General features: G+C 37.9%; 1 protein-coding gene across 4 annotated transcripts in view; it reads left to right on the top strand.

Moving 5' to 3' along the window:
- Positions 1-22,094, top strand: part of phc2a (polyhomeotic homolog 2a (Drosophila)) — a 61,826-nt gene extending 39,732 nt beyond the window's left edge. For 3 of the 4 annotated variants that reach the window (XM_056449010.1, XM_056449008.1, XM_056449009.1), the window contains 8 exons: positions 5,805-6,166; positions 6,287-6,431; positions 14,589-14,785; positions 15,981-16,095; positions 17,472-17,583; positions 17,679-17,802; positions 17,884-18,157; positions 21,073-22,094. In XM_056449010.1, coding sequence (XP_056304985.1) covers positions 5,805-6,166; positions 6,287-6,431; positions 14,589-14,785; positions 15,981-16,095; positions 17,472-17,583; positions 17,679-17,802; positions 17,884-18,157; positions 21,073-21,227 — 1,484 coding nt within the window. In that variant the 3' untranslated portion in view covers positions 21,228-22,094. Of the gene's footprint in view, positions 1-5,804; positions 6,167-6,286; positions 6,432-13,348; positions 13,553-14,588; positions 14,786-15,980; positions 16,096-17,471; positions 17,584-17,678; positions 17,803-17,883; positions 18,158-21,072 lie in introns of those variants that run through there. The other variant, XM_056449011.1, reaches the window with a different exon arrangement.
- The last annotated feature ends 2,022 nt before the right edge of the window (positions 22,095-24,116 follow it).

Here is a 24,116-nt window from a genome sequence, read left to right as displayed (position 1 = left end):
CGGTAGATTTTCAAATGTAATACAGGACTCGAAATGAACTTTTTTGTTAAATTAACTGGAGCTCCTAACTTTACAAATGTAGTCGCACCAGCCAAAATTTAGTAGCACCCAACTAAGAATAATGTGCACCGTTACTCCAATTTTTTTATTAACAGATTCATTCCATATGAAATCAACACTAATCAAAGCTAACAAACCAAAAAAAATTGACATGCCACCACCGGCCCTGCGCTCACTGCTTGACATGAATGAGTTAACGATAATAACTGTGATGTTCTCAAGGGTGCTGTCTGATATTGCACAGTAGATATTGACATATAACTTATTATTTGCATATGTTATCTTAATAGTCCCACAGACTTTACAGTGAATGGCTTTAGGAGTCTTATCCACTCTTCGAAAAGTGTATCACTAATACGATGTGCAAAATCTGTCAGTGTTATTTTAATTCTCTCATCTTTTGCTACTGTTGCTCCCCGTCACCAGAAAGCATTGACTGAATGATTGACTACTGATATTAAACAATCCATTCATGTTTAGTTCTAGAGCAGTGCGCCAATCAGAAGAGCTTGAAGATGAGGCAAGCATTGTGGGATTTGTTTGCTGTAGAAAGTTGACATGACAACTGTTTTAAACTATTCCTGAGCGGTGCATTTCACATTTTTAGCACATTTTAGATGAACATTTTGCAGTGAAAACCAGTCGCACGGCAACAATTTTATGTACTCACACAAATGCTCCCAAATATACGATCGCAACCAAAATGGTCGCAATTTCGAGCCTTGTAATAGAAGTTAAGAAGGAAAAGTATGCTGGAATGAAAATGTGTTTTTGTGTGTACCATCTTTATTAAACTACAAAATATTACACATATAAATGTGGCCTGAGATATCTCAAACATAATGGGCTAAAAGCTACCAGTATTTTTAAGTTAAAGTTGAGTGTTTTTTGTAGTACACTGCATCTTTGTTTGTCAGGTCTTACAATATGTTGCTTTAGATACTATATATATATATATATATATATATATATATATATATATATATATATATATATATATATATATATATATATATATATATATATATATATATATATATATATGTCACTGTAGACACAAATTGAAATCTTTCCTGTTTGAAGAACACTTGGTATTGAAGTTGTCCTTTAGCACTTAGCCCTCAAAGGCCAGGAAGCCTTCCAGACATTTCTTTTTTCGTCATATTAAACAAGTCTGAGAAAGGGCAGCAGTTAATTATTTATTAACATGGGTGGAACTTGAACCAGAATGTGGTCTTCAGTGCTCAAAAAAGGACTGCATCTGTTGTTGCTATTCTATGAATGCTTTGAACTTAGCAGGCTGCCGAGGGAGTGTGTGAAAATGGCACACTATCTGATATTGTGTTCATCTGACACAACAGAACAGCACAAAGATGATACAACACACACTCCCACAACCTCAAAGAATTTGTTATTATGAGCCATGATGTTTGATCGGTTGTCTTATGACAAATTGCTTCATCTCTGAGGAAAAACATGGCATGTGAATTAAAGTGCCCCATTATGCTATTTTAAATGTTCCTAATATTGTTTTGAAGGTCTCCTACAAACTTCTATCCTAGGTCAAAAAACACTTTCGTTTTATGAAAATATATGTTAAAGTAGGGCTGGGCAATATGGCCTTTTTTTAAAAATCCCCATTTTTTTTCACGAAAAAATCTATTTACGATTTGCAGATTACTTCTTACTGTGAGAAATACATGGTGTAGTGCGCAGTTTCAAATGCGTATGTCTGACGGTGAATGCATGATTAAGAGCTCTGCATGAATTATGTCGTTTTTTTTGGCAGGCGAGTTTGTGCGCCTGTGTTTTTTTTTTACCTCAAAGAGTGCAATGTTCCCCCGGGTTCTTCCCTGCTCGCTGATGCTGCCATGTTGTTTGTGTGTTTCTATGGGGGAACTATGGGAACGCACACTGAAAAAAATATTCAAAGATGATTCCTTGAATGAAGTTTAATTTGTCTGTTTCTGGGCGTTACGGTGGCTCAGTGGTTAGCGTTGTCGCCGCACAGCAAGAAAGTCGCTGGTTCCAGTACCTGCTGGGTCAGTTGGCGTTTCTGTGTGGAGTTTGCATGTTCTTCCCGTGTTCGCGTGGGTTTCCTCCGGGTGCTCAGGTTTCCCCCACAAGTCCAAAGACATGTGAATTGGGTAAGCTAAATTGTCCAAAGTGTATGTGTGTGAATGGGTGTGTATGGATGTTTCACAGTTATGGGTTGCAGCTGGAAGGGTAACTGTGTAAAACATATGCTGGATAAGTTGGCGGTTCATTCCACTGTGGCGACCCCAGATTAATAAAGGGACTAAACCGAAAATAAAATAAATAAATGAATGAATGTTTAAAATCCACACGTATAAATTGTCTGCAACAAGTTTGCAGACATGATTTTTTCAGTGCAGAGAGGAGTGTCACATGTTAGAATGAAGATCGATTTTCATTCAAACAATTCGATGTAAACCTCACACTCGAATTAATCGATAAAAACGATTCATCGCCCAGCCCTATGTTACAGCATAACCTCTTTTCTCACTGTGTCTGAAACAGTTCCTTCAAGGATCAGCTGGAGGTTTATAGTCCACAGCATGTTACTGCAATGTTTACAGTGCTGGTCATATACTTCCAGGTTTCTTCCCACCGCAGCCTCGCTTTGGTTCTTTAAAATGGCGGCCGCGTGAAATAAGCGTATAGATGCTCACCAATGGCCCGATGCTAAACAACAGCCAACAGTTGGCTTGGTGTGTGCCAGTTTTTAGTCGTCATCTGTTGGAAGTGCAAAATGGATTTGCTTTTGCAGTGCAGAAAACTGCAACTACAGAATTCAAGGGCTGGTCAGAAGACGTTGATTATAAGAAGGGAATTATGACTTTAGGTCTGCATTATGCAAATCTGTTACAAACCTATATTGTTTTGTGCAGGAAATAAGAATGGGACGACTGACAATTATTTTTAGGCACTTGTGGCAAAACTTCACTACTTACTGTACTTTCACAAACAACTCCCAATAAACAAAAGATAATATCCTAAAAGGTGACATAGATCCACTTTAAATTATCCTCAATCTTAACTGTACACAAAATGTTTTATCAATTTTTTTTAACTCCAAGTGAATCCAGTATTAAGCTGCATTATTAAAAACAAACAGAGCAAAATTGAAAGTGCCACAGTGTTTACACACTTCAGGGCTTCAAACTGGAAGAGCAGAAAGTATGAACATTGTAGAACTGACTCAGAGCACATTTAAAATCCTGCGCAAATTAGGCTGACATTCTGTAGAGTTTCCACAGCTCAGGCTGTCAGAATATGTCTAACAGAAGGTTTCTTCAGGCCATCTGATTCATCCAGGTCATATTGTGCTTCACGAGTGGATGAGTAGAGCAGTGCTTTATGCACCTTACAGTTGACATTCCACAAACCCATGCATACATGAACCCATTAACCTCAAGTCAGTACAACAAACCTGCTAGAACAACAAAAAGCCTTCTGGGAATCTTTACTGGCATCAAATGCAGGATGTAAATCTTACAATTAGATAGTAATTTGCATCATTTTCATGTGTGCTAATGTGTAATGTACACACACTTGGCTACAAATAATACAGTATTCATTTTTTTAAATATTTTTTTTTACAATTTTGTATTTTAGGCGGCAAGGTGGATCAGTGGTTAGCACTGTTGCCTCACTGCAAGAAGGTCACTGGTTTGAGTCTGGACCAGTTGGCATTTCTGTGTGGAGTTTTTGTGTGGGGTTCCTCCATGTGGCCGGTTTTCCTAACAGTCCAAAGACATGCGCTATAGGTGAATTGGGTAAACAAAATTGGCTGTAGTGTATGAGTGTGTGTGTGATTGGTGTATGGGTGTTTCCCAGTACTGGGTTGAGGCTGGAAGGGCATCTGCTGCATAAAATATGGAAACCATATGTCCTATGGAAAACATATCTTCCCTAATTAGGCTGTACAATTAAATATGGTTTGTTCAAAATAAATCATGCTAATCTGCAGATTTAAGGTCCCTATGAAATCAAAACTGACCACTCAAATATTTAATGGATTATGAATCTATTCTTGTAATCTCTCATAGATATTCACATTAGATGTCAACTACGCTGTTTTTGTCTATTAGAAGGAATGCGCCAATAAAGCCGCCATTTTAGTACAGGGTAGTGCTCCTTTAAAATGAATGTAGGACCAAGGTGCAGTGGAGGACTGGCCATCCGGAGCCATAGATATATATATACAAATATTTTTTTTAATTACGAAAATTATAATTTTACATCACTTTTTTATATCGATGGATAAGTGACCGAATGTGTTTGTGTGCATGGAAATGTATTATCCTCCCTCCTTGTTCAATTTGATCTAATCCGTGTCCTGAAACACATCCCCTCTCCCGCTTTCACTTCTAATGCTAACAGAGGGATCGATTCGTTTGTGAATGAATCTCTAATATGAACGTGAACCATCAATATCCCTGTCTCTCATTGTGCTTATCCACCTTTCTGATCTAAATGGTATTTAATATTTGTAATATTCAATAATCTAGGGTGGACAGTATGCACATTAAGGCGCAGGCACTGTTAAGTTATCAGGCACCCTTATAAGTTACTTCAAAAACTAGCCATTACTTCACTTGATGCCAACAATGATACAAGTTTCTTGCAGTAGCGTCTTGTCGTCATATTTCATTTGTTGATTTTATCCAACAAAACTAGCATAAGCCTAGCATTAAGTGCGAGTTGGTGCTACTTTGCCTAATGGTCAGTGCAGTAAGTGACTGTACATCAATAACTTTACTAGTTGAGCACAAAAGTTCGTAACACAAAAACGTAAAAAACTAAATCTCACCTATGAAATGTTCTGCCTTTGTGCTTTGTTTTCTTTGTTTGCTCGTTACTACACCCATACGCAGCGCAAAAGTAAAGCATCCTCAGATTGGCTTTGTCTTGACTAGTGCAGTTGAATGACATTTGTCCTGGAAGCACTGTACATGTGGTGCCAGTATTGGCGCATGCTGAGGGTCCATATGCGATATCTAGTGTATATATATCTATGGTAATCACTAATCAAAATAACTTTCTCTTCCTTTTGCAAAGTCATCTCTTCTCTTCTGTAATGGCATTTACTGTATTGCAACTTCTGTTTCATGCCCACTTTATACTAAAAAAACTGGTCCAATCAGATCCCAAGTAAAAAAAAAAGTTCCATCCTTTAATATTTTCCTTGTTATATTGTTATACAATATGAAAGAAAAGACTATCGCAACTTTCATTACACATTGAATTTAAACTGAGAAATCTCACATTGCCCAATCCATCATCCAGTCAGTTCCCAAACAATAAAATCAAACTACAGTTATTCTTGTATGATAAGCCATTTTACTCAATAAAATGACACAAATGGGAAAAAAGCAAGTGTTTGCAGCTTGTTTCATGAAAACTTTAAACTGAAAATCTTGTCAATATTCAATCCATCATCCAGTTAATACCCAAATGACAACATAAAGCTCTGTGCCTTGATTTTTAAAGCTCTGTGCCTCATTTTCCCCACTCCAGTTCACTCCAATATCCATTTCATGCTGACTTTAAACTGAAAATCCCTTTTATGTAGTTACTTATCCTGTAATACATGTCCTGCAATCTATACAGTTACACTTATTTAATTCATACTGTATGACATTCAAAATGTGTTCTCTAAAACCAAATAAGGTAGATTTTAAAAACCAACAATTAAATGTTGTGGTCCTATGTTCCAGCATATACCCAAATCCAGACCCATCAGCTCCTGCAGCAGCACAAGCAGCAGTTTGTGATTCAGCAGCAGCCTCAGCTCTTACAGAGAGGTCAGGCTCAGCTCTTAGAGGCCGCCGCCATTCATCCCCACACGGTGCAAGCTGTGGCCATTCAGCCTGCCCTGCCAGCGCAGCCTCAGCAGTGCCCAATCCCTTTGCTGCCCAAAGTGCCTGTTACCTGCCAACAAGCCACCATCTTCCACTCCACCACAGTGAGTCAGCAGGCGCTTGCTCAGAATGGACAGGCGCACATACTGAGCCACACCAAAGCACCACCTCTACAGCTCACCGCAGTCAAGTGCCAGATCCATCCTGTTCAAATTCAAGTAAGTGGATTTAATGTCAAGTCGTTTCATTTTATTTATTTATTTATTTTTGTATGTAGGCTATTGGTTTCACTTTCTCCCTCCTTTTCTGACCTTGTCCTGTTCTGACATTAATTTCAGCAAGGAGTAGCCTCACAGAATGTTCCCGATAAGGACACTCCTGTTCTTTTCGAACCACAGATGCTATCCATACCAATACAAGAGCCAACTCGGACCGAACAACGCCAATCAGACAAAGAAAAACAAGTGAAAGAAAACACACAAGGTACTGCTTGTTATATTATAATATTGTATCAAGTTTGCGATATATGTATTAAGTTTATGATATTTGTATTAAGTTGGTTCACAGTGGGTAAAGGACGCAAACTGTTTAATGTTTGTTAATTTGGAAATACCGGGCAGTATTGGGGAAAGTTGTTTCTGATAGTAATGCATTACAATATTGTGTTACTCCCCAAAAAAGTAACTAGTTGCAGTCCTTAGTTAATTTTTTATGGTAAGTAATGTATTACATTAATTTAGAGTTACTTTTCCTTACCTTTGCTGAAGCTTACCCTCTTTCAGAACTTGGGTTTTTTTTACTTCTTTTTTTTTTTTTTTTTAATTGAGGAGCTCTCCAATTAACAATGCACCGTATAACCTACACCTTTGTATATCTTTAACAAAACATATAAAAAATATTGATATAGGATAATGTTATCTTCTGTATTTACAGATTAATGAAAGTTTTAAGTAACGTGTTTGCTACTTTTGAACTTTTTGCCTTAATAGTTAAGTAAAATCACTGTCCATTGAGACAATTAGGGATGTAATGATTCACCTCACTCACGATTGGATACGATTCACGATATTAATCTCACGATACAATTTAGTCACGACTTTAACTAAATGATTTGAAACAAATTTAGGGTGAAGAGCCCTTTCATTTTTTCTTAAAGGGCACATAGTTTACCTCTTTTTTATGATTTAATATTAATATTATGGTTCTTCTAAGTGTGCCAGTTTAGGTTCAGTTCAAAACACAATTCAGATTTTTTTATTATAATGTGTTAAAGTGTCATGTTGGGGGTGTGTCCACAGTTCGCTGATTTATGGGTGTGTTGCTTCACATGTAAATTAGTTTCGGCTTCCCGCCAACGTAACAAGGGGGCGGGGCCATGAGCTCACCCGCTCTGCGTTTGCAACAGTCTGACAGGCAGACGGAGAATGAGAGAGAGGATCGTACATGTACGACTCTGACACAGACCAAGCAGAGAGTACAAAATCATTTGTGTCTTTGTACAGTTTTACAGCAAACTGTGTGCTACTTTCAAGTGCCGAGCTTGTACACAGAAACTAATAACCACGCACACTGAATTAACTTTGACTGAGGCACCGGATGCGCCGCTCGAAACCGCGACACGGCACACCAGACACTCTCTGTGGCGCGGCAGAATCATGTGTCCCGAATCGTCGCGCCATGCATTTTTGAATTCTAAACATAGGTTTCTGCAGCGGTCCGCGGCGCCCAGCCGTCGATTTGAGTGTACCCTGATAGAAACCTAAGTTTAGAATTCTAAAACGCATGCTAGTTAAGATCACAGGGAGCCTCTGGGATCGCAAGAAATGCAAACGGCTGAAGTAAAAGGTAGACTCAATGAGAAGTACACATGTTTGCAAACCTACCTAAAGATACAACCAATAATTCCGATTAGAGCGATCATGTGGAGAATATTGATCTTGTGTTGAGCCAAATGAGCCTTGCATCTAAAAATAGAGCTAGGGTGTTCCTTTAGTGATATTGCTTCGACTCACGCTGAAAATGGTGTACGTGAATCAACAAACTGAGGATATGATTACGCGCCTATCAATCAATATTGGTGGGCGGGGGGACCGCTCTCCTACGTCAGGTAGCGGTCGATTTGAAAACCGCTCCAATTGGTCCACTGTTTTTATGCTGTTAAATTGAAAAAAAAGCACTGGGTGTGCTTATATCACCCCAATATGACGGTCTATACACCATACATGCACATATGTCTGTCCAAACAGCTTGAAAAGTAGATTTTTTACCATAGGTGCCCTTTAAATGCTGCACTTTTTTGTAAAATAATATATTTTCTGCCATAACTAAATTTCTATTTTAAACTAAACTTTTTAACTAAACAAGACCCATTAATAAATACAAACTAAAACTGTGACTGTACTGGGATTTTACATTTTTAAAAATAAATATTAGCATATCTCTGGTTTCTGGCATAAGCTTGCACATTTTTTTGCACATTTACAATGTCCCCTGCTGATGAAAAAACTCTTTCACTGAGGACTGAGATGGCTGGTGTGGAGAGGAAAGCCTTTCTTAAACCAGAGAGCAGTGTGTACAGAGATGGTCAATAGGCCCTCTGCTCCAGGGGACTGCCACTGGCATAAAATACTGATTATAAAATTACTAATTATATAGAGGGATAGAGAAAGGAGATGAACATGATTATGAAGGTGAATATTTAATATTACTTGCAGATTTAATTAGAATACATAAGTATCAGTGTGATACACTTAAGAAGAGATAATCTTGAACATTTTTTAATACTTAATAATAATAAGCAAATTATTAAAATATGCATAACCTAATTTGAAAAGGAGAGGATATAAATAATCTAATACCTGAACAACTATCTTAAAATACAGAACAACTTTCTCTTTCAGTCTGAAAAACATCTTCACATTTCCGCTATGAAAACACTGATGCACCATGTGATCTTCGTAGCACTCGTCAGAGCAAGCAAACCTGCAAGTCATCCGGTCAGCGTGGTTTGGCTTATCAATAGTTTTTTTTGTGTATATACATTTGCGACAGTAGTTTTTCACTGTGCTGACGGTTTATGTGCATCATATTCGTTGTTGTGTTAGTGTAAGTAAACGTCTTTTTGCAGTATTTTACACGCAGTTTGTTTTGTCTGTATCGCTTCACCGCTGTCATTTTAGTTTGCTGCCCCACCTCTTGCTTGCCACTGATGAGCAGGTAAAGCAAGTTTACGCCTATAAGCACAGCGCCCCCTTTGTTTAAAAAAATGTATCGCGATTCGTTCAACATTTCTACAGTTTGATTCGTCACATATTTAATCCATTTTTCAACCAGGTCACTGTGAATCATTACATCCCTAGAGACAATTTTCTAGAGACCTTTTTCTTCAAAGTGTTCAAAATAATGAAAGCGTTCGCTTATTGAGTGCATGATTCAACATAATTCAGTATATTTTAATAACGAGTAAAGTAACGCATTAAGTTTAAGTAAAGTAAAATTAAGTAATGATATTTGAGTTACTTTTAAAAAAATTCAATGCAATTTACTTTTTAAAAGCTAATTCATTAAAGTAAAAAGTAACTTGTATTTAATTTTTTAAAAAGTAACTCAAATATCATTACTTAATTTTACTTCACTTAAACTTAATGCGTTACTTTTCTCGTTACTTAGAAAAGTAGAAAAGTAGTACTTAGATATTATTACGTTACTTGTAATGCGTTACCCCCAACACTGATCTCGGAGAGCGCTGGTCATGTTATACAGTATAAGCCAGTCTGGCTCCTTCTGTAATCACTAACTTGGAAGAAAATATTCAGTGCATGAAAGCCACAATAAAATCAGCTTAAACAAATGAAAATCATAAATGGGAAGAATTTCAAGTTACAAGAATGTGAATTATAGAGAAGTGGAGAGTCTTAGACCCAATTTAAAGGCTTAAGTGGCCTAAAAAAAAGTCAACACAGAAGACTGGGGCTTACAGTTGGTTTTAATAATGCCCTACACTTTACTTTTTGTGACATTTTGTTCACATTTTAGACTTAGTTAGAATATCTGTTGAAGGCCATATATATTAACTAGACAGTATGATAATATTCTAATGACTGCAGTTTGACTATAGTTGCAAAACTACTTACAGGAACTTCAGCAGAATGTCTAAAGGGCACTATTAAAACAAAGTGTGGTGGTGATTTTTGTTTTGTGTATACTGTGTGCATTGATGTGTATAAGCAGCTATGTTTCAACTGCTTTTGGATGGTATTCAAACGGTTCAGACATGCATAGCAGCAGTGGGTTACTGACCACTCAATGGGATAATAAGAGATGGTATATTTACAAAACAGTAGTGTAGTTATAGGGCGATGCAGTGGCGCAGTAGGTAGTGCTGTCGCCTCACAGAAAGACAGTCGCTGATTCGAGCCTCGGCTGGGTCAATTGCCGTTTCTGTGTGAAGTTTGCATACTCTCCCTGCGTTTGCGTGGGTTTCCTCCGGGTGCACCGGTTTCCCCCACAGTCCAAAGACATGTGTGGATGTTTCCCAGTGATGGGTTGCAGCTGGATGGGCATCCGCTGCATAAAAAATGTGCTGAATAAATTGACGATTTATTCCGCTGTGGCGACCCTGGATTAATAAATAGACTAAGCCGAAAAGAAAATGAATAAATGAATGAATAGTGTAGTTATTCTAGATTTACATATCATTATAGATGTATACATCACAAATATATCAGACTTTGTTCATAATAGATTTGTTTTTGTTTTAAATATTGTTTAATTTATTACAAAACATATTAAGCACATTGAGACAAAATATTCACTGCATATTGACAGACGAATTTACTGTAAAGTTCATTCTGCACAACAATCAGCTGTTGACGTTAAAAGCTGTATTGACATATACATGGATGCTTCATGCATTCATTTTCCTTCGGCTTAGTCCCTTTATTTATCAGGAGTCGCCACCGTGGAATGAAACGCCAACTTATCCAGCATATGTTTTACACACCGAATGCCCTTCAAGCTGCAACCCAGTACTGGGAAACACCCATACACACTCATTAACACACACACTACAGCCAATTTAGTTTATTTATTTCAGCTATAGCGCATGTCTTTGGACTGTGGGGGAAACCGGAGCACCCGAAGGAAACCCACACGAACACTGGGAGAACATGCAAACTCCACACAGAAATGCCAACTGACCCAGCAGGTACTGGAACCAGCGACTTTCTTGCTGTGAGGTGACCACTGAGCCACCGTGACGCCCTGTTTAATTTATATTATGTTATATTTTTGATCATGCACTAATATGTCATCAAATTCTCGAAAGCTGAAATGAGAATGTCACATCAACCAGTATCATCTAATAGATTTATATATACTGTTACACCATCAAACACAATACCACTGAGCAATATATACCTAAAAAGTAAATTATTGAACTATTTAGTCCACATCCAACTATACCAACTGATAACAAAGATTCCTGCAGCAATCTTGGTCTAGCCAGACACAGAAAGTCTACTACGTCACCACCATCTGTAGGTTTGCCAGCCACAAAAACACAAAGGCCAACAACATGAGCTCTCCTCTCAAGCGGAAGAGTAGATCTGTCACACCCCCAGTGTCTATTGTCCAGCGCAGGCACTTGCGAGACTGTGACAGCTTCTGCCATAATTAGGGGCGAGGGGCTAAGTGTCGTTGTTCTCGTTGGGATGTGAGAATAAAGGTAGACTTGACTCTGGCTGTCTGGCAGGTGTGTCAGAGGCATAACCTCTCAGACGTTAAATTATGAATGATGATAAACTGCTCTTTTATGAACGGAAATGGCTTGAGGCTTCTGAGCCAGCATTATAAATCATGTCATGTTTTTAATTGTATCATGCTGACTTTAGATAAATTAGCTTGATATGGATTCATAAAAGTTTTTAATACTCTTTTGTTTTAAATCAAACGCATTTAGTGGTTTGATTAGCTTGCAAATGATCAAATTAAACTGCTCCAGACAGTGCGTTAAGAGAGCTTAACTTAGGATACTTAGACTGCATTGTGTTTCGACTCCCAGCTGCTGTGTGTGGCACATGAGTGGTGTTGTATATCTTATGGCCAATAGACTCGCTATACATTCACCCTGTGTAACCCAGGGTCTCCTTTTGTCCGAGAGGAACCCAAAACCTTCTTATCGTAACATTTGTCTGCTTTTGGAAGAGTTAATGCATGGTAGAACTTATAAAAAAGGAAGTTGCATTGTTTCCTGTTGCATTAGGATGTTAGTCGACTTCATTTGCTGTATATTTTATTTTCCTAAGACTCACTAGGGGGAGTTTTAGTACATTATTGCTGATGCAGTCTGCTTATACAGCGAAAAAACACTGCAATAAGCTAAATTTTGCATTCATACGAGTGTTCAGTTTCCTTTAAAGTCCATGTGGACCATACGTTTACATGAAACAGTTTAAGTGTTGGGTGACACGGTGGCTCAGTGGTTATCACTGTCGCCTCACAGCAAGAAAGTTTCTGGTTCGAGTCCCGGCTGGGCCAGTTGGCATTTCTGTGTGGACTTTGCATGTTCTACCCGTGTTAGTGTGTGTTTCCTATGGGTGCTTCGGTTTCCCACACAGTCCAAACACATGCGCTATAGGTGAATTGGGTAAGCTAAATTGGCTGGAGTGTATGAGTGTGTGAATGAGTGTGTATGGGAGGACCGGGGGGGGGGGGGGGGGGAGTTGGAGCACTCATTCTGGTCCCTAGGGCTCTGCGCTGGTTGAGGAAATTCCAAATTGAACCAAAACAACCCATTACAACTGGCTTACGATTGGCAAGCAAAATTCGGGACATTGCCACCTGCAGAACTTGGGTAGTTAAAAAAAAAGAGTGTGTATGGGTGTTTTCCAGTACTGTGTTGCAGCTGGAAGGGCATCCGCTGTGTAAAATGATGTGTAAGATGTGTAAGAGGCTGGATAAGTTGGTCCATCATGACCCCTGATAAATAAAGGGACTACGCCGAAGGAAAATGAATGAATGAACTTAAGTATTGTAAAGAATATGGAAATAAAATAAATATATAAAAATCTAACAAGCTATTGTTTTAATTTAAATATTTACCCATCAATGTGTCATTCTGGCCAATTTTAAAAATACAAGCGACTGTAATAAAACAAAAATTCACATGCATCTTTCCATTCAGTAAAACTAGTACGAGTAGTATGGTAATGCGCTATCCCAAAGATAGCCATGCAGATGCTCTTTCTCTGACTACGTGCGCCTCGGTCATGGAGCCGCTCGTGAGTTTTAACCAATCACAAAACGGCTCTGTGCTAAACGCGGCCTGCTATTGGTCGAAATTCCAAGCGTGTGGGGCCAATCGTAGCTACGCAATGTTTCCTTTTCAGTTCCCCCATACAAAGAGGATTAGAGAGTGCGGCCCCGCTGCTCAGCTCACATTGAGGGAATCGCTTAGAACAAACAAATCCACGAACACAGAAAGTTTGGATCGGGTCGTTTGTTGAACAGCTTTGTATTTACAGCCAGTGGATTATGGAAGTGTACTCGGGAGCGCTGGAATGCTGAATTCACTTTAGTGTGTTCCCTTTTCGGTGCTTAAAAGTGTAAGTAAAGAGTGCGTGAGCGGAACAAAGGCGTGTGCTGTTGACAATCACCAGGACGCCTGTGCGTGAGCGTTTGTCTGTAGTGTGAAACCCTGCCAAATGCTCGGGATATTAAGTTACTACGTTGCTCAGTACTTGTTTTGGGACGGAGGGGTGCGACGGGGCTTTTAGATGTGTTGTTTGCGTAAGAGTGTGAGTGTCAGGGAAGCATGGAAGTGATGGTACAGAACAAGCTGAAATTTGGCAGTTTTTCCAAACGGATGGTACTAAAAAGCTTATAACTTTGACCTGGGCTAATAGTAGACATGTTAACACATGAATCAGTGTTTGCTACGGGCTTCATCTACGATCTTTAGTAATAAACAAAAGGTTGCAGGTGACGTGATGTTTTATTTACATTACATAATGTTAGTTCAATAATTAACACACGTGCATTTGAGCAAATATTAAGTAGTTTATATATATTTTGTGGTTGTAAATGTTATTGTGTTTTGCCCCCAGCTTTTCACGTATGTTTTGTAAAAACACTGGGAGAGTGTAAAGGAATAGCGTGAATGAATCGTTCTTCTGAGTCTGTGAATCAATAGAATCGGTTCATAAAACTGTTGTTATGATTTGCTTTGATTCAGTTTGTATGTAAATATCTTTGGTAATAGCCGAAATGTTGCAGATAAGGCATACTGAACGTGTTTATTTTGCGACTGTATTTATCAATGTAAATTATTTAGTCAATTAATTAAAAATAGATTTTTTATGATTGTTTAATGGTTTAGGTTATATTCTGTGTAGTGTTTTAAAATTATTGCAACCTCCTTATTAAAACAAACAATGAAGTAGCAAATGAAACCACATTATAAACATGATGCTTTTGGAAGGTCCCTGATCATGCAATGACGTATAACACAATTACGTCAAAGATAAATGAACCGGATCTTTGAAGCGAGCTGTTCTAAAGGGTCGATTCGTGGATAAGAGTCGGTTTTGCTTTCAATGTTGCGCTGTTTCTGATGGATACTGTTGTGCTCGTGTTGTGCAGGCAGAGTGAATGTGAAGCCAGGTGTGGGTTCACCTCCAGCCATGACCTCGGGCAGCGGCAATAATGCGCCCACGGTGACCGGTAGCGCTCCGCAAAATGGCGAGAGTAAACCGCCGCCACAGGCAGTAGTGAAGCCCCAGATCCTCACTCATGTCATCGAGGGATTTGTGATCCAGGAGGGAGCGGAGCCTTTTCCCGTGAGTGCTGCTCATTTCAGTCCATCCCGTCTACTTGTTTACGTTTGACGTGCTTGTTTAAGTGTTAAGTTGTGCAAGTTCTAATACTTTGTTAACTTTAGCTACAGTGTTTTTACAGATGCAAAACCATACATATCTGTAGTGAAATTGAAACCAAACAGTTGTATAAAATGCATGTATATTGAAGTAGTAGCAAAAGCTCATATGTTATTAGGAAATGCATTTAGCCTTGCAATCACAAACCATTTGAGATATTTTCAGTCATGTTCAACTTGGTCACAGTAATTTGTAATAACATTTTCTCTTACCTCTAATGTTGGAGCTGGTTTTGTCATTTTCTCACCTTCATCTCATACAGACTTTCTTCTGTGAAGCACAAGAGGAAAGGTTTATAATAATATGCTGGTCGATTTCATGCAGTAATAATGGTTTGGAGACTAAAGTAAGGCTTTAAAAGGCAGCGCATAACCCTTATAAGACAAAAAAATAAATAAATACAAATTTGCCTTCTGAGTCTGTTCCAGAAGAATTCATTAATGGAAGTTACAACTTGTTTTTTTCATTTAACCTGTCTGATCAGCAGCCTCTCAATGATGTGTGAATGTGAAATACTCAGTATTTTAAGTGATGGCATTATTAGAAATTTCTCATGAACAACAAAAACATTAATGTGAACATCATTTGAGAATTACCAGTGTTGACCCAACTGAAGTAAACAGAAATTAATCAAATTTATTTGAATTTATAACTCCGTCCCAAAGATATGGAACAGAACTAGATATATTTTACAAATGCTAAAATAATTTAATGGCTGTATCCCTTTAAAAATTGTTGTAAAAATTGTGGTGACTCTGCGAAAAGTGGTGGATTCTGCGGGTCTTATTGGCATCTGAAAAATGTGTTGTTTTCCTAATAAAACCGTGCTTTTTTAAAAGAATCTTTTCAGTGCACCTCGTTTGAGGCATAATGGATCCGAGTGTGTTATGAGGATTCAATAAAGTTATGATATAGCTATTGAAAGAGGCACACTTCCCTCTAGTGGACAATATAACACCTTTAATTTACATCAATTGGCTGGTTGAGGTTTCAACAGCAAGCACTTGTCCCATAAGTGTGAACTTTTGCATATGCTGTGTATGTCCTTGTGTAATAAATATATATTTTTTATTTATTTAATTTTTTATGCGATATCCAGGTTGAACGTCCATCCTTGCTTATCGAGAATTTAAAGAAGCAGAAGCAGCATCATGCTTATTCAGATCTACAGAAGCACAGCACAGACTCTGAGATGGAGGATCTGTCTCAACAAGGTACAAAGATTACAGAGCTGAGAGATTTCACAGCACTTTCTCCCAACACTTAGTCATGTGTCATCAGTTATGGGGAGAGTAGCTAATATTTTTGTAGATGTTTGAACTCATTTGGTCACATCAGGCTTTACATTATGGTTGTGTTTACACTAGTGCATTTTAACCCTTGTGTATTGTTCAAATTTCCTACCCTTTTCGTTGTGTTCGTGGCTTTTTTTGCCCCATTGACTTCATTTTTCCCACATATTTTGTTTGCAATTCCATGACACCAAATAATGATGCATTTTTGATTGTTGGTGGTTTTCCCTGTTGGTAAGAGGTCAGATTTGTCATTTTTACTGTTGATTACCAGCTGGCACCCTTAACCCTTTAGATAGACCTGTGCAAAAAAGTTTCTGGCTTTTATATGGAGTTCTGTGGAGTAAAACAGCAGATTATAGTGTACGTGCATAAATACACTTACTATGTTTACTATGTTCTGAGATCTGAGCTGCTTATTTTTAGTTTTATCAAACATATCAAGGTAGGTGTGTAAAGGTCTCTCTCACACAATCACACACTGTGCTCCATATAAAAGCCAGAAATCTGAGCAGCTTGCATTTTAGGGCTTAATAGTTATTCCTGTTGTCAGTCCTACATACGACACCTTTCATTTTAAATTATAATAATGAATGAAAACGCTTCTCATTTAGAGTTGTGGTTTTACTGCATTTCAAGAAAAATGTGTGGTCTCCGTCCACACTATACAGCCTAAAACTTTTATTATAGATGACCATTCTAGCTCACTGGGTATTCACATACTTTGCCAGGATTTATAATTGCAGTTTATTGGGTATGTGTACTGGTCATACGAGAAGGGCTTGATGAATTGGCAATATATCAAATAGTCCATTAGACAATTCGGAGAGCAATTGTGGATTGCTGCTCTTCTGTTTTCAATCTGTCTACACTGAAACAGAACACCCGTTTTCATGAGTTGAAGATCCTGAAGTAGTGTGGATGCCAGGTGTAACCATAAGAAAACTTCTGTTTTAAAACGAAAATACACTAGTGTAAACGGCACCTGTTAGCAGTTCAGTTGAATGCATTTTCAGTTACCTCCAGAAGTGACCAAAAATGGAAGAGTTAAAGCTTAGATCCTGTTCGCAAACAGTGAAAGCTCATCTTAATGCTGGGTGCAAACAGTGCCTATTAAAAGTCTGATTTAGGTGAAAGTTTAGTTAATGCTGTCCATTTTGTTCTGTACTTATTAACAAAGTTTTCATGGGTTTTGAAATCTCTTCATATAAAAAAAGTGTGGTTGCCAAACATTTGATGCCTTCAGTCAAACATTTGATGTATCACTTATTGCAGCCATAATGTAATTTCTTTCACAGAGCTGAATAATCAACCCGAGCCAGTGCTGACATGTGAATTCTGTGGGAATGTAGACTTCGCATTCAACTTTAAGAGATCCAAGCGGTTTTGCTCTACAGTGTGTGCGAAGAGGTATGCTAATCCCTCTGTATCTTGTTAATTATTTTTAATGATGTTTGATGCATTTTATTGAGTGGCTGGTTGGCCTGTTTCTCCATCTCTACCAGATATAATGTTGGCTGCACAAAGCGAATGGGTCTTTTTCCAGGGAAATCCAGCCCGGAGGACACAAAGAAGCCGAAAGCCTCAGATGAAAGTCCTAAAAACTGTAGCACAGAAACCAGGAAACGGGTAATTGCACTTTTTAACATTGTAATTGCAGTGTCTATGCATAAATGAGGTTAAATGTCTCACTTGTTGTTCACTCAATAGAATCCAAGCATTCAAACGACCACAGGAGCTCCTTTGTTGTCCCCACATCCATCTCATCCAAGTCATGGTGAGTCCAGCCAGTGCTCAGACATGTCCAGCTATGAAGAGCCCATCTCACCACTGTCCAACTTGAGCTTTGGAGCCCCGATTGAGCACGAGGAAAGTTTTAATCACAGCAGAGAGCTTACTCCTCTACTCACGCAGCACTTCCTGGCCAGCGACCCCACAAAGTGGAACGTTGAGGATGTTTATGAATTCATCTGCTCTCTGCCAGGTAGGTCCCATAATGCTCTAGGCTCCATGATACTGGGGAAAACTGTGACGGTATAATGTCAGCGTTTTCTGTTATATGCATATGGGTCAAAGCCGAAAAATGGTTTTCAAGTAGGGCTATGCAACATGGGCAAAAGAAACCCATCACGATTTTCTTGAACAATAATCTGAAACCTATATCTGAAGGAAAAATCATAGATCTTTATGCAAGACCTGTAACATGTTTCTAAAACAGGCAAAGAAAATAAAACTCACCTAGTAAAGGTGTAACGTTCTCTAGAACACACCTATGGCACAACAAATAAATAGACTACTGTCTGTGTGTGCGCTATCAAACTCAAGCAAGGCTTTGATGTTCTGCTTGACCACATATTAGCAGTAGTTGCGTGTACTTTTATATGCGTCCACAGATATTTACAATGGAGGCGCGAGGCTTGCACCCATATCGGGAGTGACGCGCACATATTGCAGACGCACCCAGTAGAAAACATCTTAACTTTTACAATGCTGCAAGCACACTGTGAGTAGGCATGGGCCGGTATAAGATTCTGACGGTATGATAACCTTGGATAAAAATATCATGGTATCACAGTATTGTGATCACTGCTCTAAAATATATTCTTTTTAAATGTCTGGGTAAAAAACTAAAACCTTTTTCGCCCTTTGAAAACAATATATTCTATTTCTTGAAAGATTTATGATATTTTGGAGCAGCAAACAGATCAGGCTAGACTTCTGCTGTCTTCATTTGTTTCAAAAACACAGATTTTATTACAATTTAATACGGCATCTTTGGATCTTTTCTGCTGGAGATACTCTGCTGGAGTTGTTTTAAAACCTTGACTTTTCCAAACCACGGTATACCTTGAAGACGGTTATCATCCCATGCCCAACCATGAGTCACGTGACAAGAACTGAGCTATTATCTTCATACTTTGTATAGAACATGCACATTTCAGTAGACTAATAACCTCAGACAAACACAGAACACCCAAACACCCAGTGCTTTTTAATTTTCTCCATAAATAAAACTTGTAGCAGTGCTGCAGCAATGTTTTGTTTGTTTGTAATCCTCTGAGAAAACGTTTGATGGTCAACGCGCAACGACAAAGGAGCACGAGCGCAAATCGCGTTGAATGCTGACGGAAGCAATGCTCCTTGTGCTTTGTGCAGGCTATTAGATGCGATATGTGACTGACAGGTTTTTACAAATTACTTGGTTCTGCGATACATCAGCCTTTCTGTATCCAAAGTAATCTCTCACATCGGATTTGACTTTTTTGGGCACCAAGTTCTCCTGTGCTGAACTCATCATCCCACAGGCTATTTGTCACTAAGCTCAGTCTCCTGTTCTCGAGCTCTGCATTATCATTGGTTCAAACAGCATACTGCGGAAAAATCATGCTGTAAGGCGATTTAGAAATCACGCATGTTCAAATCGCATTTCGATATGATTTCAATTAATCACAGAGCCCTATTTTCAGGCATACGTATCGGTCAAAGACAAGACATCTATTTTTGTGTCCACATCGAAATAGATTTATATAGAATCTATACCAGGGATGGGCAAACTTGATCCTCGAGGGCCGGTGTCCCTGCAGAGTTTTGCTCCAACACTAATCAAACACACCTGAACACCCTAATTAGTGTCTTTAAGATCACTAGAAAGCTACAAGCAGGTGTGTTTGATTAGGGTTGGAGCTAAACTATGCAGGGACACCGGCCCTCCAGGATCGAGTTTGCCCATCCCTGGTATAGATTCTATATAAATCTATTTCGATGTGGACACAAAAATAGATGTCTTGTCTTTGACCGATACGTCTCCAATATGAAGATATACAGGAATGTTCAGCAGGGGCCTCTACTATGAAGCTGCATGAGCGGGAAGCCAGTTATTTTCAGTTTAGTTTGCACCAATCTTGGGTTTTGGGTAACATGAAGGCAGCTCAACTTTAATCACTCTTTGCTGTCATGGTACCCAACAACCAGAATTGGCGCAAACTAAGGGATATTCTACCCGAAACGTACGTTCTCTCCCTGAAATAAATGCAGTGAATAAAAAAAAAATTCATCCCAAACATTTCTAAAATTGACTGATGGTTGGTTTCTGTGAGTTGTTCTGTAAAGGAATATGTCATTCATTTGATTCTCAGATTTCTTTCATTATTAAAAACACTTTATAAATGTACAAACCTCGTCATTGACCTTGTTCTCAGCCCAATTAATCCTACAGCTTTAATAGGTTTGTTATGCTAAAAGCTGTTATTTAGGAAAAAATACTTCAGAAAAAGCCAGTTTAAGTTCTTATCATTCACATGAATTGATTAAAAACCTGAAATTATAAATAAACTCTACAAATATATTATACAAATAAATGTACAATTATCTCTATGTTTCTGTCAGTCCTGTCACATTTGCGTAAAATGTGTGCAATACACATTTAAGGCTAAGACTCAAAGGAAGTGAAATTTGTTGGAGAAGAAGCTGACAGGGATCAAGACTGTGTTCTATCATTGAATTGTATGATTTTATGCTTGTTTTTGTATGATTTTTTTTATTTGAGAACAACAAGCTTAAGTCAGGCCCTGTCACATTTTTTAAAAGCGAACATGTACGTTTCTGGTAGAATGTCCTTTAAACGGACACTTAACTGGCCAGCTAGATAATCTGGCTTCATATTACAGAGGCCACAGATGACTTAAAGCCAAACTGAAGTTCTACAATACCAAAAATATTTCCACCTTCTCTGAATGAACATTTGATATATTTTTATATATTTATAAGAAAAAAGATGTAGTTTATGTGGGGTGGGTTTAAGCTTTAAAATCCCACCAATTGTATCTCAGTATTGATTCAGTTTCCATACATGTAGCCCTACTTTTTAAGTCGCTTAAAATCTTTTGTCGTTTTCACCAGGTTGCCATGAGATCGCTGAAGAGTTTCGCTCTCAGGAGATTGACGGCCAGGCCTTGATGCTCCTCAAAGAGGATCATCTCATGAGCACAATGAACATCAAACTGGGCCCTGCACTGAAGATCTTCGCCCGCATCAGTATGCTCAAGGACTCGTAGCCTTACCCACAACTCAATCTTGTCTGAAAGGACAACTCTGCACTGGTTTCTTCATCCCATTGTGGCTTTGGGTCCTGGGGATTGCTGCTCCTCAAAACCACAAACTTGTGTATAGTTCTCATCACCGTCGAACGGTTTCATCCCAAAAGCATGATGGTGTGATTACAAATCTCTGGTGTATGCCAAGTCTGGGAAGGGGCGACAATCCATCATGTCAAGAAGACAAGCACAACAACTTAACCTTTTGTGCAAGCAAATGTTCTTCGTTAATAGCATGGAAAGAGATTTACAGTTTCTTTTCTGTCTTAAACTGGACTTTTTGTAATGTTTGTCAAAGTGACACTCGTAGTTCTGGTTCTCAATGTCACAGCAAAGTAATGTTCGGTTAGCGAAGAAAAACTTTGTACCTTTAGCCTTGCAGCCATCATTTGTAGGTAGTAAAACTGTTCAGGTTTCTTCATCTCACAGGATATTCCTCAGTTCACATGCAATTAGAGTTTGTACTCAAATGTGGCATTTTTTTACACTGATACACAGGGATAATGGGTATTAAAACTGACTCTCCAAGACGTGCCTAATGTTTTTTTTATATCCCAAAGATTATGGAGTGCTTGTGAACACAATTCAGGTTTAAAGACTGCCATTAATACCACTTTACAGAACACATCTTGGCATGATCTGAGGAACAACTGGCATTATTTTTCATAAATCGCTGTTATCCCAACCTTCAGTGTGTGCACTCACATTTGGAAAGCTAGTGCAGCTTGTGTGTCTATTTTTACATTCATCATTTGATCAAATTTCTGTATTTATTGAGAGCGATTCTCTGATTCTGTTTTATATTTGAAAATAAAACTGAAAACAAAAAAACAAGTGTCAGATTGTTTTGCAAAGCATTTTATCATAAACTGAGCAAATGAAAAATTGTGCTTAAAAATATTTCAGTATTTATTTTTATCATGCTTTTATCAATACGTGGACGGCACATTTTAGCTCTTAAGGGGCTATTTAAAATACTTTTTATGTCTGTAACAAAATATAAAACATTCAGTGTCATCCTGCAACTGATTTGCAGCATATGAAATGTCCCAAACACTATTTTTAACTGTCCAAAATGGGAAAAATGTTTTACTCTGATAGTCAAAGCAAGTTCAAAAAACTATTCTGTTAAATATGCATTAAAAAGAATCAGGAAAAAAGTGTTTTATGTAAATTTGGACCACGAGTCCACATATATGGACATCATATCAAAAGATGATACTTCTATATTCTAATTAGTTTTCAATAAGCCCAAATAGCAGAGCAATAAAAACTACATATAAAAAAATACCTTTATTTAGTGCTTTAAGTTTGAGTTTGTTTCTTGTGTTAATAGATTCTCAAAGTCCTATGCAAGATACATAAGCACTATTGACCATTTAGATTTGCTCCCTTATCAAATTCTTCCATCTTTGCGTGCCAGACAGATGTTATGCGTTTTTTTTTTTCAATAACAACTTCTAATATTTTAATTCTAGACTTGCATTCTCGGAGATGATTCTGCTTTTACCATCGTTTAATTTTACCCTTCAAGTCATCAAGTTAACTGAAAAATATTTGGCATGCCCTTCCAAAATTACAAACCTGTATGAGTTTTCTTGTTAAAGGTCTCTCATTTTTATGGAAGATACACAAACACTAGTGACATTTAGAGAGCGGTTTATACATATAATTAATTAACTGTTCAGCAGCAACTAAAGATTTTCTCCTGTGTTAAATTTTTCCATCTTTGCCCGCCAGATCGATGTTATACGATTCTTTCAATAACTTTTTAATGTTAGTTTCAGACTTGCGTTCTCTGTGGTGATTGTACATTACCCACTGTTTAGTTTTACCCTTCTAGTCATTAAGTTTACTGAAAAATATGTCATGCACTTCCAAAATTACAAACATGTATGAGTTTGTTTCTGGTGTCTCTCAATTTTATGGAAGATGAGAACACTAGTGACCTTTAGATAGCAGTTTATACACTTAATTACCTGTCCAGACAGCAACTGAAGATTTTCTCCTGCATCAAATTCTTCCATATTTGGCCGCCAGACCGATGCGTTTCTTTCAATAACAACTGTTTAATATTTTGGTTTCCGACTAGCATTCTCGGTGGTGATTCTGCTTTTACCATCGTTTGTTTTACCCTTCTAGTTATCAAACTTAGCGACGGTTCTCGTCAACAAACAAGTTGTCAATAATGGCGGGAAATGCACTGAGGGAGCGACCAACCAACAAAAGGTAATGACTTAAACGCTATTCATTACTTTTTAAAAACACATTTTTTTTTAACAGTATACAAATTTTGAGAATTTTTTATCTTATGGAAGTTTACTTTAATCATCGTCAACTAGAGCCTTTGTATTTAAAGAGATAGTTCACCCCAAAATAAACATCTGTAATTTGCTCACCTTCAGCCCATCCAAAGTATGTGATATTTTTCGTCATTGAAACATTCATCAAATTTAAGTCAATACAATAACTAACAACTGGAATATTGTATTAAAATGCTTCTGACAAAGAAAAATGTCTATCATGAACTAACAAAAAAATCATTCCATTCTTCAGCATGAATGCATTGATCAAACTGAAAAAAGCTTTCCTTTTACCAATTGTAAGGTTTCATCAAAGAATGCTTAATATTTTTGTAGAAATTCATATTATTGTTTCCTGTGGAGAAAATCAGTAGATTAGAATATTTTCGTCAGGATCATGTAACACTACTAACCACTTGTTTAGTCATGATGTATCAGTGACATATGCAATACTGTTTCCACATCCAGGCTGCTACTCATTTGAATTGGGAAAATATTTATGACCACTTTTTAGTCATATCACACATTAGAGTGAATTTTATATAAA

This window comes from Danio aesculapii, chromosome 23 (genome assembly GCF_903798145.1).
Source record: "Danio aesculapii chromosome 23, fDanAes4.1, whole genome shotgun sequence".
Classification (NCBI taxonomy): domain Eukaryota; kingdom Metazoa; phylum Chordata; class Actinopteri; order Cypriniformes; family Danionidae; genus Danio; species Danio aesculapii.
This window is presented reverse-complemented; position numbering and strand designations above follow the sequence as displayed.